This window comes from Sorex fumeus, unplaced genomic scaffold (assembly GCF_029834395.1).
Source record: "Sorex fumeus unplaced genomic scaffold, SorFum_2.1 ptg000128l, whole genome shotgun sequence".
In the NCBI taxonomy this organism is placed as follows: domain Eukaryota; kingdom Metazoa; phylum Chordata; class Mammalia; order Eulipotyphla; family Soricidae; genus Sorex; species Sorex fumeus.
This window is the reverse complement of record NW_026606185.1, coordinates 10,687,765-10,705,653: the sequence shown is the minus strand read 5'-3', so window position 1 is coordinate 10,705,653 and position 17,889 is coordinate 10,687,765. Positions and strand designations below refer to the sequence as shown.

The window sequence follows — 17,889 nt, the reverse complement described above, 5'->3', positions numbered from 1 at the left end:
AGCCCATGTGCTGCTTGCGCCCACGTGGCCAAGCACACGTGTCGCCTGAGCACATATGCCACCCGAGCACGTGTCGCCCGCATCTCCCCTCTTGAGATATGTACTTTCATGCTTTTGTGTCTAATGCTGGTATGTGTGTGTAAAGGCTCTCTCCATTCTTGGAGGAGCCCACATTCTTTCTTCAGCACATTACACTCTTTCATTCTCTCCACTCACTCCCACTACCTCGCTCTTCTCCCCTTCAATACCTCCAAATATATATGTTCTTCTTCAAAAAATAAATAAATAGAGTGGATTTTAGGCCCTAATATTTGACCAGAACCCATAAAATACATCAAGGAAAATATAAGGAAAAAAATTGCCAGGATCGGAACCTCAAAGGTTTTTAAATAGTATAATTCCATAGGCAAAAGCAACAGAAATAAAAATAAAATTAAAAAGTCAAATAAAAATCAAATTAAAAAGTCTCAATGACAAAAGGAATACAGACTAAAATTAAGACACTCTACTGAATGAAAATATTTGCATGCAATTCATCAGATAAAGGGTTATTATCCAAGATATATAAAGCACTCACAAAGATCAAGGACAACAAATCCAATAACATCAACAAAAGTTATGTGGTCATATTTCTAATATTCAAAGCTCAATTATACCTACTTTAATTAGCATTAGAAATGGCAAAAACTGGTAAGGCATTTTAAGAAAAGAGAAATCTTCAGATTCTTATTTAAAATCAAATGACTGACAAATGACAACAAAAAACTCAATATTTAAATATTGCTATGTTTAAATGAACAAAGTTCAATGTAAAATCTAACTAAAATAAACATGTTTGGTTGCATTATGTATCAGAGCAATCAAAAATAAAATTTGATTAAATTCACAGTTCTGGATGCTTTTATATCTGGCCCATTTCTTTGATTTATACGGACTAGTCCTTTAGGATTTCAGTTCTTGAGCTCTACTTATTTATTCCTTCTACATTACTCAAGTAGAGTTTATTCTTAATCTTTGCACCTCTCACAAAACCTATAACAAAACCTCTGTAGTCAGTCACAAAAAGCTAAAAAATTCAGCACGGCTAACCAAGAAATTCAAAACTTATGTGCAGAGTAAGGAGGGACCAATCCCCAGGAAAGTCTCATTTCAGATGCAGCAGGAAAGAAGAAGCCAAGTCTGAATGACAACTTGTCCCATGGGTACCAGTGCACCCTAGCTCTATTCTTGTACAATCCAGAGGAATATTTTTATCAATTGTTTTATAAATTCAAGTATTTTATAAGTTCTAGAAACATTTTTAAGAAGGAAGGAAGCCCATCTTATCCCATTTTGTGAGGAGGTTAAAAAGTGTTTTGGTGTTTATTTTGGGGAGCACAACCAGAGAATAGTGGAATATTGGATATGGAGGCTTTGAATGTCTTGGGTGTAAATATTTTCCTAGATGGATGGCAGCTTATTATATCCTATATATACATAGCACAAGAAGTCGCAGTTTGGGGTCACCATTGCGCATGGATAGGTTTGAATATTTTCAATGACTCTCTTCCTGGGCTGAATTTGGTAGAAATGTTTACTAAAGAAAATCACCCCTTGGTCTTGGCTTTCCCTATTAGAATTTCACAAGTACAATTTAACATTGTTGGTCTTGGCCATCCAGTTTTGCTAGCAATTTTGTAATTGTGCTGTCTAAGGGAAAGAATTTGAGAATGGTAGTGCATATGATGCTAAATTGTGAATTAGTAGGGGTTAATTTGTAACATCTTATCAGCATCTATATGAAGATACTGGTACTTGATAAGTTCAAGAAAAAACATAAGTTCAGGAAAAAAATGCCTCCAAATTATAAGGTAAAAGTCACTGTAATAACCATTTAAAAATAATTACACTCTATGATTTTGCATATTCTCAGTACGAAGATTAAAAATTGTGTACATAAAGATCAAAATGTATCAAGACCTCAACATCAGACCGAAATCCATAAGGTACATTGAAGAAAAAGTTGGCAAACCCTCCATGACATTGAAGCCAATGGTATCTTCAAAGATGTCATGCCACGAGCCAAGCAAGTGAAAACAGAGATAGACAAATGGGACTATCTTAAACTAAGAAGCTTCTGCACCTCAAAAGAAACAGTGACCAAAATACAAAGACAACTACGGAATGGGAAAGGATATTTGCTGAATACACATCCAACAAGGGGTTGATATCAAGGATATACAAAGTGCTGGTTGAACTCCACAAGAAGAAAACATCCAACCCCATCAAAAAGCGGGGCTACAAAATGAACAGAAACTTTCTCAAACAAGAAATTTGAATGGCTAAAAGGCACATGAGAAAATGCTCTACATCATTAATCATCAGGGAGATGCAGATCAAAACAACAATGAGATATCATTTCACACCAAAGAGACTGGCCCATATCCAAAAGAACAAAAGCAACCTGTGTTGGCACGGATGTGGCGAGAAAGGGACCCTCTTTCACTGTGGTGGGAATGCCGACTGGTTCAGTCCTTTTGGAAAACAGTATGGATGATTCTAAAAAAATTAGAAATTGAGCTCCCATTTGATCCAGCAATACCACTCCTGGGAATATACGCCAGAGAGGCAAAAAAGTATAGTCAAAGTGACATGTGCACTTGTTTGTTCATTGCAGCACTATTTACAATAGCTAGAATATGGAAAAAACCTGAGTGCCCGAGAATGGATAAGTGTTTAAAGAAACTTTGGTACATCTACACAATGGAGTACTATGTAGCTGTTAGAAAAAAATGAAGTCATGAAGTTTACATACAAGTGGTACTACGTGGAAAATATCATGCTAAGCGAAATGAGCCAGAAAGAGAGGGATAGACATAGAAAGACTGCATTCTTCTGGGGAACATAAAGTAACAAAATAAGAGACTAACAACAAGAACAGCTGTGATAAATACCAGGAGGTTCACCCCATGGCTTAGAGGCCAGCTGCACACTCTTGGGGTAAAGGCATCTCAGATGGAGAAAGGAGCACCAAATAAAGGGTGCTGGGAAGATCCGCCCAGAACGGGAGATGCATGCTGAAAGTAGACTCTAGACCGAACATGATTGCCACCCGACGCCTCTTCTGCGAACCACAGCACCCAAAAGGAGAGAACAAAAGGGAGTGCCCTGCCACAGAGGCAGGGTGGGATGGGTGATGGGGGAATGGGAGGGATACTGGGATTCTTGGGGGTGGAGAATGGGCACTGGTGGTGGGATGGGTACTTGATCATTGCATAACTGAAACCCAAGCACAAAAACTTGTAAGTCTACAACTGTATCTCATGGTGTTTCACTAATAAAAAAAATTTGTACAGGCTAAAATATTTCTGTATTGATCCTCAAAACAACCAATTAAATCTTATGAAAGAATTTAAGAGGTTTAAAAGATAAGAAGACAGAAAACTAAAAGTAAATAAATTGTATGCCCCCCAAATAGTGAAAGTATTTTTCTTTTCAAATAGATAATAGCATTTAGGTTAAATAAAAATATATTTTCCTATCATAATTTTGTCCAGGGCTGGAGCGACAGCACAGCAGGTAGGGCATTTGTCTTGCATGTGGCCGACACGGCTGACCTGAGATCAATTCCTCTGCCCCTCTCAGAGAGCCCAGCAAGCTACCAAGAGTATGTCGCCCACATGGCAAAGCCTGGCAAGCTACCTGTTATGTATTCTATATGCCAAGAATAGTAACAAGTCTCACAATGTTACTGGGACCACTCAAGCAATTTTGTCCAGGAATAAAAGATAAAAATATAACTAGGTCTTGTGGAGAGAGCTCAGGCAGTAGAGCATACACTTAGAATATGCACAGCCCTGAGTCAATACCCAACACACCCCACCTTCCCTCAGTATAAGTTGGTACCTGCCCAGAGTCAGGAGCATTAAATCTAATTTTATCCCCTTATTGAGATTTACTTATTAAAAATCATTTATAATTCATGCTCAATGGGTTGACATGCATTTTCAATGACTGTGAAATGGATATTTTCATTTTCACAAATATTTTATTTACAAATTCTGACTGAGGTGACTCAATTCATTTTATTAACTTAAAAAGTAAGATTATTTTTCAAACGTATATACTTATAAAACTCATATTGTATGTTTTCTGGTATATCTACAAATTAAAATTTGTCAAAAAATGTTGGTAACACAAAAAGAAATCCATGAAAAACAGAAGAAATAGATAATGTGCATGGTACAAATATATTTTTATTGTATTTTCAGATATATTATCTTAATTATGCTAATTGAAACAAAATCCTACCTGAAATAATTCTTCCTTTTGGCCCATGCCACTGGAATGATGGATCTATCAATTCAGAATTCCGCAATCGTTGAGTTGTACATAACACATGTGGACTCTTTTGGTGAACCATAACATATACGTTTACTAAAAAGTAATATTAAAACGTTTCAATTATACTTTGTTCTTTCATTTGCTATAATCTCCAATTTTATGCTTTCATAAATTATCTTTGGATTATTTCTAAAATTTGATAACTGTATTTCATTACATTCATGTAATTTGCATTAAAAATACATAGAAATACATTATTTGGCTATATATGTATTTAATCTAAGCATTATGCATCAGTGTCTTTATTAACTTATGCAAAGTTAACATATACTGTTATTTTATTCTCAGAATATTATTTTATTATGTTAAAATTCTGTCTTGCAAGCAGCAAACCAGAAAGAAATTGAGAAGAGAGAGTATTCCCACTGGAGAAATTCAGAACAATGTATAGTGTACATTTTATTGGCACCTTGAAGATGAATAAGTAGCTGAACACTGAATGTCTAAGGCATAAATATTAATACTATTTCAAAGCATTAAAAGCCATGTTAACATGTAAAACAAGTTAACATGTAAACTCACGTAAAACAATAAATTATAGAACATAAATAATTTTGATGTTATTTTTCATATTTTCTTTAAAGTTTAATGTTTCCTGATAATTAAACATGAAAACAAATTGGAGATACAAATGAAACACAGTAATTATTCCATTCTATTTTTATTTTCCTGCTACACCCAGCAGTGCCCTGGTTTATTCCTGGTTCTGCACACAGGGATCACTCTGGTAGACCTGGTGGGGACTTCTGGGATGCTGGGCATAAAACCTGGGTAAGGCGCATGCAACACATTTCCATGATCTGCTATACTATTCCACTTGCCTCTTTGTTTCTTTTTGATTAAGTTGTTTTAGGAGTCACACCTGTCAGGATCAGGGCCGAAGGCCACTCAAGGCAGTGTTCAGTGTCCCTTGTATTTTCAGGGCTATAAAGCAGGATCCCACACATGAAAGGCATGTGCTTGGCAGATTAAGCAAAATTCCTACCTATTCTTCTGAGTTCACTCAAAAGTAAGTTTGAGAAAAGGTTACAACAAATACAATTACACGTCAATGTTTCACTATTTCACCATATACAAAACATTTTGTGATCCATTGAGATAAAAATTGGTTTTGAGACTCAACAGTATTACTACTACTACTACTACTACTACTACTACTACTACTACTACTACTACTATTTGGTTTGGGTCCACACCTGGTGGTTCTTAGGTATTACTTCTGGCTTGTGTGATCAGAAGTCATTGGAGTTTTGGTAGTGTTCAGGAGACCATACACAGTGCCCAGGATCAAACAGGGCCAGTCACATGCTAACCCCTGTATTCTCTCTAAAACCAAGAATCAAAATTCTTAACTTTAAAGTGATTGCCTCTGAAGTTTTCCATAAAGTTGTTCATTAAATATGATAGACAACCTTCCAGAGGTGAAATAAGTTCCACTATACCTATGATAATAGGTTTAGTCATAAGCTGAATTTTAACAAATTATTTTCAGTATTAATCAATTTGATCATGTTTTTATCCTTTTAATTATACAAATGGAATGATTTATACTAGACTGCTTTCCTGAAATATTTCTGTTGATCATGCTCTTTTACATAAACACTACTGGGTTCAATTGATAATACTTTGATACTTTATTATGTTGTCCTTTACTAATATCAGTAAGAAGTACTTATTCAGTATTCAGTATTAAGATAGGCATGAAGGTTAAAATAATAGCATACAAACTATATTATGACCATTTTAAGTTCTTTTAAAATTGATCACTGAATAACTAAGACCCAAGCACAAAAATCTGTAAGTCTATAACTGTACCTCGTAGTGTTTCACTAATAAAAAAATAAATAAAAAGTGTCATCAGAATGCAAATGAGGATTACATTAAATCTATGTAATTTGGTGAGAATAGTATGTTGACAATATTGATTTTTCCAATCCATAAACAGACTATTTTTCTATTTTCCAAATTCCTCTTCTATTTCTTTCATAAATCACACACTTTTAATAACATGGATCTCTCACATCTTTTTAATTCCTAGAGTTTTGATGTTTTTAGATACAGTTCTAAGTGGAGTGAACTTCTTGATCTCTTTATTCTGGCTTATTATTTGCATGTAGGAATGTGACAAGCATTTGGGAGCTATTTTGTAACTCACTACTTCTCTATATTGTTTCTAGGAATCCTTTAATGGACTCTTTTTTGTGTGTGTGTGATGTTTATTTTTTTTTCTTTTTTTCCCTTTTTTTATTAGTGAAACACCATGAGGTACAGTTATAGGCTTACAAATTTTGTGCTTGGGTTTCAGTTATACAATGATCAAGTGCCCATCCCTCCACCAGTGCCCGTCATCCATCACCACGGGTCCCAGCATCCCCTCCCCCTATCCACCCCCCCGCCCCGTCCCATCCTGCCGTCCCATCCTGCCTCTGTGGCAGGGTATTCCCCCTTGTTCTCTCTCTCTTCTTTTGGGTACTGTGTTTTGCAAGAGAGGCTTTGAGTGGCAATCATGTTTGGTCTATAGACTACTTTTAGCATGCTTCTCCCACCCTGGGAGGGTCCTCACAACACCCTTCATTTGGTGCTCTCTTCTCTATCTGAGCTTCTTTTCACCTAGAACGTGTGGCTGGCCTTCCGTTCATGGAGCAAAATTCCTGGTACTAATCTCAGCCATTCCTGGGTGTTAATCTCCCTTTTTGTTGCTTTATGTTCCCCAGATGAATGCAATCTTTCTGTGTCTATCCCGCTCTTTCTGACTCATTTCGCTTAACATGATACTTTCCATGTAGTACCACTTGTATGTAAATTTCATAACTTCATCTTTTCTAACAGCTACATAGTGCTCCATTGTGTAAATGTACCAAAGTTTCTTTAACCAGTCATCTGTTCTTGGGCACTCAGGTTTTTTCCAGATTCTGGCTATTGTAAAGAGTGCTGCAATGAACAAACAATTGCAGATGTCACTTCGACTATACCTTTTTGCCTCTCTGGGATATATTCCCAGGAGTGCTATAGCTGGGTCAAATGGCAGATCAAATTCTAATTTTTTGAGAGTCGTCCATACTGTTTTCCAAAAGGGTTGGACCAGCCGGCATTCCCACCAGCAGTGAAGGAGGGTCCCTTTCTCGCCACATCCGCGCCAGCACCGGTTGTTTTTGTTCTTGTGGATGTGGGCCAGTCTCTGTGGTGTGAAATGATATCTCATTGTGGTTTTGATCTGCATCTCTCTGATGATTAGTGATGTAAAGCATTTTCTCATGTGCCTTTTTGCCATTCGAATTTCTTCTTTGCGAAAGTTTCTGTTCATTTCCTCACCCCATTTTTTGATGGGGTTGGGTGATTTCTTCTTGTGGAGTTTAACCAGTACCTTGTATATCCTTGATATCAACCCCTTGTCGGATGTGTACTTAGTGAATATCCTTTCCCATTCTGTAGGCTGTCTTTGTATTTTGGTCACTGTTTCTTTTGAGGTGCAGAAGCTTCTTAGTTTAAGATAGTCCCATTTGTCTATCTCTGTTTTCACTTGCTCGGCCAGTGGCGTGACATCTTTGAAGATACCATTAGCTTCAATATCATGGAGAGTTTTGCCTACTTTGTCTTCAATAAACATTATGGTTTCTGGTCTGATGTTGAGGTCATAAATCCATTTTGATCTTACTTTTGTGCATGGTGTTAGGCAGATATCTGAGCCCACTTTTTTGCATGTAGCCATCCAATTTTGCCAGCACAGTTTATTGAAGAGGCTTTCCCTGCTCCATTTCACTTTTCTTGCCCCCTTATCAAAAATTAGATGATTATATGTTTGGGAGGAAATGTCAGTATATTCAACTCTGTTCCATTGGTCTGCAGCTCTGCTTTTGTTCCAATACCATGCTGTTTTAATTATTACTGCTTTGTAGTAGAGTTTGAAGTTAGGGAGGTTGATTCCTCCCATTTTCTTTTTCCCAAGAATTGCTTTAGCTATTCGTGGGGGCTTATTGTTCCATATAAATTTCAGGAGTGTTTGCTCCATTTCTTTGAAGAATGTCATGGGTATCCTTATAGGGATTGCATTGAATTTGTACAGTGCTTTGGGAAGTATTGCCATTTTGATGATGTTGATTCTCCCCATAGGGTCTTCTATGTATATTATCAAGTCATCTGTTCATCTGTAAACAGTGATAAGTAAACTTCTGTTTCTCCCAATTTGCATTCATTTGATTCTCTATACTTGCTTAGACTCAGTATCAGTTACAAAAACTTACAATACTAAAATTGAATAAATGTGGAGGCAGAGGGTATAACTGTCTCATGACTGACTGATCTCATATGCAATGCACTGTAGCATGTAGCACTGTCCTCCCATTGTTCATCGATTTGCTCCAGCGGGCACCAGTAACATCTCACAACAAATTGTGGGACTTGTTGTTACTGTTTAGTTATTTATTTTTTTGGCATATTGAATACGTCATGGGTAGATTGCCAGGTTTTGCCATGCAGGTGAGATACTCTCAATAACTTTCCGGCCTCTTCGAGAGGGACGGAGGAATCAAACTTGGGTCGGCCACAGCTGCATGCAAGGCAAACGCCCTACCGCTATGCTATTGCTCCAGCCCCACCTTAGTTTATTTATAGCATTTTTGCACTCTCATTATACTCTCATAAAATATTTATCCAGGTTAGAATGATAGTGCCCTTGACTCCTGTCCCTATTGCTTCTCATGTGTCTCTTCTCCCCTTTTCCTTCACTCTATTTCTTTACTTCTCCTCTCTATACTCTAGGGCCAAGGGTGATCTAGGCATACCCTCTTTAAATAATTAAATTACATATAAAAACAATTGCTTCACCATACAAATAAACATACAAAAAATAAATAATATTCCTCCATATTGAACCATTCAGTAGGTAGAAAAGACAATATTTGGAAGGAAAACATAAAAAACTAGTAAACATCAAAGATGATTATTTAGAATAAGTAAAAAATAATTTAAATCACAATGTCATAATCAGTGTATACTTTTAATTTTAATGTCGATTTATCTCTCATTACTGTACATAACTGATAGTAGAAACCAATTCCCCCCAAAAATTGAGACTATTGAATTATAAATTATATTTAAATAATTAAAAATCAGTAAGTTGCTAATAAAAGTTAATAAAAGACAAGCACAGGAGAAACAGCATTATATTATATTAAATTATAATGTTATGCCCGTTATAACAGTATGGCCTAATGTAGAAACAAAGATACAGATCTAGAAGCAGCAGACACAGACCAGAAAATTAGCTCAAAATGCTGAACACATGCTTTTCATGCAGAGATCCAAGTGTTCCATAGCACCAAATGGTCCTCTGGAAGCATGTTCAGTAATAAGACACCTGAGCGTTGCCATATGTGTCCTCCAAATCAAAATAAATAAACATAATAGAACCACTCTATGTAAAAGTAACATATTCTTTTAAATAGGAATAAAATTTTACTCCATGAGTGGAGCCAGAGAAATGAAAGATCATTTAAAATTCATGTATAATTTGCATTATAGGATGTTCTTTTGACAGCTACAGAATACATATCTTGTGATGGTGCTGCTACAGTTATAGAGAACACCTTCACTGCAGTGAGGTCTTACAATATTATGCTTTCTGTAATACAGGGGATTCATCTAGTGATGGGGGAGGGCAGTAAATGTGTACATCAATACCGTAAACTTTAACACTATCGTAACCAGGCTAAACTATAATAAAATAAATACCATCTATAATAGCAAAAAAAATTCAAGTATAAAATGCTTGAATATACAATAAAATTGAACTAAATTTAAACCTTACTAGCTTATTTAAAAAGACACTCGAAAAGACTGAACATTTTAAGATAAAATTACTAACTAAAGAAAACTTAAGGGTCCTGAGAAATAGTACAGCAGGTAAGGTACTTGCTTTGCATGTACCAACCTGGAATTTAGTATCCCATATGGTTCTCAGAGCTGCTCCAGGAGTGATCCCTGAGTAGAGAGTCAAGAGTAATCCCTGAGCATCACCAAGTGTGACCACCCACTTAACCTTCCCCTAAAAACAGAAAATTTCAATAATTTTATGTTGATATTTAGAACATTTAGGTGGAGGGCCTCCAAGAATACTCATGGGCCAACAATACATTTTTCAGCTGTACAGGTCTGATAGTTAAGTGCTCAGCTGCAGGACACCAAGGCTATACCCAGGTTATATTCTTGGTGGAGCTTAGGCGGTCATGAAATTCCAGAGATGGAACCTGGCATCAAGCACATGTAATGATACACTCCAGTCCTATAAGCAGTAGTCCCAGCACTAGAAAAATCTTTTATGCAAAAAGAGAGTATTTATATTTTCAAATAAATGTTTGTGTTCTTGGAAAAGATACATACCTACACAAATCACAGCATTACTTAAAATAACCAAGATCTGGAAACAGGGGTTGCGAAATGATACAGAGGCATGTACCGAAGGAAGCTAGGTTCCACCCCTGACACCCCAATATGGTCTCCATGAATCTATAGTGCTGAAGGAGTCTAAGTACCACTGAATGTGGCCCTGAAGGCCTCAAAGCACTGCTGGGGTGGTTGTGGTGTTCTCCAGTACCACAGAGTTCAAGTAATTCTGCATACATCTTTAGGCACAGTACTGAACCAATGACCCACTTAGCCAAGTATTTTCAGGAATGACCATGGTTCCCTGAGGACAATTAGGGAGTCCCCATACCCATACAAAAGATCTGAAAATAACACAAATTCTGAAAAAAAGTGGTGGATAAAAAATGTTCTAAGTACATATACACAATGGAATACAATTTGGCAAAAAGAAAATACGTAGCCTTTTGCTTCAACTTGGATAGACTAATTGAAATAAGTCATAGGGAGGATAGATGTCAGATGATCTCACTCATGTTGTAGCATATAAATAAGCAAAGCAAACAATAATAATAATAATAATAATAACAATGGAATGAAAACAAAGTTTAGACCAAGATAACATAACTGAACAATTTTGAAATACAAAAAAGGGGTATATGGGGTGTGAAAGGAGTTGGGAAGTGGCCTAAGAATGGTGTTAGAGCATTTCTTGCACTTTGGTAATAAGGGCATATTAAGTGTTTTGTACACTGTAACTACTAACATTAGCACTACTTTATTTTTATTTATTTATTTATTTTTGCTTTTTGGGTCACACCTGGCAATGCACAGGAGTTATTCCTGGCTCATGCACTCATGAATTACTCCTGGCGGTGCTCAGGGGACCATATGGGATGCTGGGAATCGAACCCAGGTCGGCCGCGTGCAAGGCAAACGCCCTACTCCCTGTGGTATCGCTCCAGCCCCAAGCACTACTTTAAACAATGGTACTACAATAAGAATTTTTTAAAATTTGCAGTACTAAACATACACACACATTAAAAACAAAATACTTAATTTATAAGGATTAACAATTTTCATCTAATCTTACATAAAATATGCAAAGTTACATCTTACCAAAAAAGCAATCCCAATTTGACATCTGTGAGAACATAGTTGAAATAAAGCTAATGATAAATTTATAATGCATATTTTTCATATAAAAGTAACTCTTTAAAAATCAATCAAACTATGGATATATGTATGTGAACTTTTAATTTAGTAACATGGAAAAGTAGCATTTCATGCTGGTGAGGGTCAGAGAAATGGCTCAAAATTTTGGAGCTGATGCTTTGCAGCAGAAGCCCCAGATCCAATCTCTGGCATGTGGTCCCCACACAATCCTAAAAGAAACTCTGAGCACCAAGCAGGAGTGGTCTCAAGCACCATAATGTGCATTCATGGAAAAAGAAAAAATACAAAAGGAAAATGAAACTACTTCATCCCAGGGAGGATATGGAAGAATTTCACTTGTAGAAATAGCATTTTAAGAAGATTGGGAGTACTCAACTCCTATGATAAACTGTTTATCTTGGATATAAAAATATAGATATAAAAACAGATTTTTCAGTGGATGCAAAAGAAATATATAAACTGGACTGGAGACAAAAGGCTAGAATACATTCCTTGCATGTTGGGAGTTCTGATTCATTCCTGGCTGGTGAGGGTTAAGGACCTGACTTTGGTCCCCCAAGCACTGCCTCACAAATTTAAAGCAATATACAAATTAGCATTAATTTAACACTTTACAAAGTTGAATTAACCTAAAGGAAATCAAATATTCATATGATAAATTACTAGGAATTACTATCTGGGCTGGGGGAGGGGGGAGACCATTTGAACATACTTTGTATGTATGCATACATACGTACAAGACCCTAAGTTCAATGACAGGCATTTTATGATGCACCCAGCATGACCCTCAATAGCCTTGTAGTTCCTAACACACAACTGGGCATGATCATCATGGCCCCATGTACTGCCAGGTTGGATCTCCACAATGTTGGGTATGCACTCCTAGAGCATAAGTAGGAATGGTCAAGAAGGTCCCTTAGCACCACTATGAATGGCCCTGTATTCACACAAAAAGAAACAGGTGCATAATTAAAGAAGTGGTCAATAAACAGAAAAAGTGCTAATATAGACAGAAATATTCTGGGAACTTTATGACAAAACTAAAGAAATTCTAGGCAAGAATAACAGGTTTTTAAAATTTTCTGGAGTCATAAGTAGAAAAATATATAGCAAACAGTGCTAGGGTATTGGAGCAGGCAAGTGGATCCTGGGAAGATCCCTTGTCTCTCCCATCTACTTCTGATAGAGGTAGAACACTGAAAATATCAAGATCAAAGAAGGAAATTGCTTATAATGGAGCATCCCTAAGATTCACAGGAGAATTATGAGATGAAACACCCTCGGCCCAAAGACAGAGGTGGGATATAATGAACAAACTCAATGAAATGAATGTCTCACCAAGAATACATTACCCAGCCAGACTTTTATTCAGATTTTAAGGAACAATACACAATTTCACAGATAAATAACAACTCAGGAACTTCATAGACAAAAATTATTGTTACAAGAAGAAATAAATGAGCTGCTTTAAGATAAGACAAGCCCCACAAGTACACCAAACTCCTACATAAAGATGGCACAAATCCCCATCACAATAATCTTTTTCAATGTCAATAGACTAAATGGACCAATCAAGAGGCACAGAGTAACAAGATGAATTAGAAAATTTAACCCAACATTCTGCTGCCTGCAAGAAACATATCTGAATAATCAAAGCAAATACAGGTTCAAAGTCAAAGGCTGGAAAACAATTATCCAAGCAACCCCCCACCCCTCAAAAAAGCTGGTGGCCACACTGATATCAGACTACACAGAATTCAGGCTGGAGAAGGTTATATGAGACAGCGCAGGTCATTTCTTAAAGATCAAACAACCTGTACACCAGGAAAAACTCACACTCCTAAATGTATATGCAGCTAATAAGGGGCCAGCAAAATACTTGAAATGACTAATAGGCTTGAAGAAAGACATTAATAACAACATAATAATAGTTGGAGACTTTAACATCACTTTGTCACCCCTCCATAGATCAAGCACACTAAAGCTCATCAAGGTGATACTTTGAGAAAGGAAATAAAAGAGAGGGGGTTAGTATATATATACTGGACTTTTCATCCCCAAAAGCTGAATATACATTCTTCTCCAATGCACAGAGGACATTCTCCAAGATAGAACACATGCTTGGCAACAAAACATACCTCCATAAAATGAAAATGACTTAAATTATACCAACTATCCTATCTGACCATGATACACTGAAAATAGGAGTGAATCACACACAGAAATGGAGAACCAAATCAAACAACTGGAAATTAAATAGTTCACTACTGAAGAACTTAGAGAGTAAATCAAAGAGGAAATAGAAAAATTCCTGGAAACAAATGAGAATGAGGACATGAGCTATCACAACTTGTGGGACACTGAAAGTTTATAGCTCTGTAAGCATTCATCAGGAAAGAAGAGAGGGTCCAAACCAATAACTTAACTCCACAGCTGAAGATCTTGAAAAATGACCAACAAAAGTAACCCAAACCTGGTAGAAGAATTAGAGCAGAAATCATTGAGCTGGAATAAAAAAAAAAAAAGATGAATCAAAATATCAACAAAACCAGGAGCTGGTTCTCTGAGGAAAAACAAAACAAGATCAAGATCAATAAAACCACTAACAAGATTCACAAAGAAAGAGAGAAAGGAACCTAATAAACCATATTAGAAATGAAAACGGGTGTATAACAACAGAAACTGCAGAAATCCATAGGATCATCAGAGATAACTTTGAATATTTTTATGGCACAAAACAAGAGAACCTTGAAGAAATGAATAAATTCCTAGATTTTTATAACTTTCCAAGACTGAACCAGTAAGATTTGGAAAACCTGAACAGACTATTACTATTGAGGAAACTAAAGTGGTAGTCAAGTCTTCCCCAGGGCTGGAGCAATAATATAGTGGGTAGGGTGTTTGCCTTGCATGCACCTGACCTGGGTTCAATTCCCAGCATCCCATATGGTCCCCTGAGCACTGCCAGGAGTAATTCCTAAGTCCAGTCCAGCGCCCTGTGCATCGCCAGGTGTGACCCCAAAACAAAACAAAACAAAAATTCTTTCCCAAAACAGAAGTCTAGGCCCAGATAGATTCACTAGCGAATTCTTCCAGACAATTATAGAGGACCTAACTGTCAATCCCTTCAAACTTTACAGTCTCAAACAGTTCTGAAGATGCAAATATCACCCTGATACCCAAAGGAGACAGAGACACCACAAAAAAAGAAAACCAATAACCCTGATGAACACAGATGCATAGATTCTTAACAAAATATTAGCAAATATAACCCAAAAAGTCACCAAAAAGACCATACCATGATCAAGAAGGATTCATCCTGGGGATGCAAGTTTGGTTTAACATTTGCCGAGTCAATCAACATAAGAAACCATTTTGATAAAAGAAAATGAATCTCGGAAGAGAGTTGCATGCTGCAGAGATGTCTCCTCACCCCACACCAAGTTGATTTCACCAGGGCACTTTGGAGGGGGACAGGTGTTTCCCTCTACCTGCTCCAAATGAACCCCAGCAGCCGCAAACCTCCAGAACCGAACTGCCACCACGCCCATGGCTGATCTTCACAGGTTCATCCCATGCCCCTCACGCATGAAAATGAATCTGATGAAAAACCCATGTATCCTGGACCTGTGACTGGAAACTCCAGAGTGAGGAATGGGCCATCTCCTATGCAGAGTCAGGAATGGGCCATCTCCTCCCATCTCCCCGTTATGCCCACGAACTGCCTCAGGGCACCATTTCAGCATATTAATGGCCACAATTGTGAGATTCACAAATGAATCTCAGAAGAGAGCAGCATGCTGAAGAGATGCCTCCGGAACCCAATTATTTAAAATTTTAGAATTCCAGGAGCACACAGCTGCTTTGACATTTTGTACTATTCATAACAAGCAATAAAAATAAATTATTTAGCATCTGCCTGTGGGACAAGATTGAGTGATGGTGGAAAAATTTGAAATAATGATGATGGGAAGGTATAATGGTCGTGGGACTGGTGTTGAAATACTGAACATAATCAATTTTGTGAACAACTTTATAAAAATAAAATTGAAAAAATTTTAAAACGCACACAATCATATGAATAGATGCAGAAAAAGCTTTTGACAAGATCCAGCAACCATCATGATAAAAACTCTCAAAAAAATGGGAGTCAAGGGAACTTTCTTCAATATAGTCAAAGACATCCACCATGAGCAAGCATTATCCTCTATGGAGATAAACTAAAAGCCTTCCCTCTACTATCAGGGACAAGACAAGGATGTCCATTCTCACAACATCAATTTGATATAGTACTGGAAGTATTTGCCATAGCAGTCGGGGGTGGGGGGGGAGTTATTAATGGCATACAGATAGGAAAGGAAGAAGTCAAGCTCTTATTATTTGCAGATGACATGATGCTATATTTGAAGAACCCTAAAGTCTCTACCAAAAGCTCCCAGAAACAATATATTTGTATAGTAGAATGGCAGATTACAAAATAAGTACCCAAAATTCATGGCTTTCCTAAGTGCAAATAATGAATGAGTAGTGATCTTAAAAATAAATGGTGCTGTTCACAATTTTTCCACAAAAAAAAATCACTAAGAACCACCTTAACTAAGGACATAAAGAACCTGTACAAAGAGAACTACAAAACAGTACTTCAAGAAATAAAAGAGGACACAAGGAAATGGAAACACACCCTCTGCTCATAGACTGGGAAAATTAACATTGTCAAAGTGGCAATACTTCCCAAATCATTATACAGATGCAATGCAATTCCTATAAGCATACCCATTATAGTTTTCGAGAAACAGATCAAACACTCCTGAAATTCATATGGAACAATATACCGCCATGAACAGCTAAGGCCATTCTTGGAAAAAAGAAGATGGGAGGCAACACCTTCCCCAATGTCAAACTGCAGTATAATACGGTAGTACTTAAAACAGCATGGTACTGGAATAAAGACAGACTCGCAGGTCAATGGATAGAGTTGGACATCCTGGCATAAATACTCAAATACATAATCACCTAATCTTTGATACGGAATAAAGAAATATGAAGTGGATCAAGGAAAGCCTCTTAAACAAGTGGTACGCAGAGAATAAGACAGCTACATATAAAAAACAAACTGACTTCTACCTAACACCATGCACAAAAGTCAAATAAAAATGGATTAAAGATCAACATCAGACCTTAATCCATAAAGTGCATAGAAGAAAACAGAGGCAAAATCCTTCATGACATTGGAGCTCAAGGCATCTTCAAGGATAACTGATCAAGCAAGTAGAGGCACAGATTTACAAATGGGACTATATTAAGCTAAAAAGCTTCTGCACCTCAAAAGAAACAGTGATCAAACAGCCCATGGCATTTGAAAAATTATTCACCCAATGCCCATCTGATAAGGAGTTAATATCAAACTGTTCGAAGTGTACAAGAAAAAAATCCAACCCCATCAAAAAATGGGAAAAACAAATGAAGAGAAAATTCCTCAAAGAAGTAATTCAAGGGGCCAGAGTGATAGTATAGCGAGTAGAGTGTTTGCTTTTCACGCAACTGACCCTGGTTTGATCCTCGGCATCCCATATTGTCCCCTAAGCACTGCCAGGAGTAATTCCTGAGTGCAGAGCAAGGAATACCCCCCAAGGCATCTCTGGGTGTAACCCCTTCCAAAAAAAAAAAAGAAGAAGAAGTAATTCACATGGCCAAAAGACACATAAAAAATGCTCTACATCACTAATCATCAGAGAGATGCAAATCAGAACAACAATGAGATATTTCATACCACAGAGACTGGCACACATACAAATGAACAAGAACAACCAGTGCTGGCACGGATGCAGGGAGAAAGGGACCTCATTCATTGATGGTAGGAATGTCAACTAGTTCAGCCTTTTTGGAAAATAAAATGGGTATTCCTCTGAAAACTAGAAATTGAGCTCCCATTTGACCCAGCAATACCACGTCAGATAAAATACCCTGGCG

At 37.1% G+C, this 17,889-nt stretch overlaps 1 protein-coding gene across 1 annotated transcript in view; it reads right to left on the bottom strand.

Annotated features, from left to right (window-relative positions):
• Positions 1-17,889, bottom strand: part of ZPBP (zona pellucida binding protein) — a 192,346-nt gene that overhangs the window by 159,747 nt on the left and 14,710 nt on the right. The window contains exon 3 of the mRNA XM_056138230.1: positions 4,291-4,416. Coding sequence (XP_055994205.1) covers positions 4,291-4,416 — 126 coding nt within the window. The remainder of the gene's footprint in view (positions 1-4,290; positions 4,417-17,889) is intronic.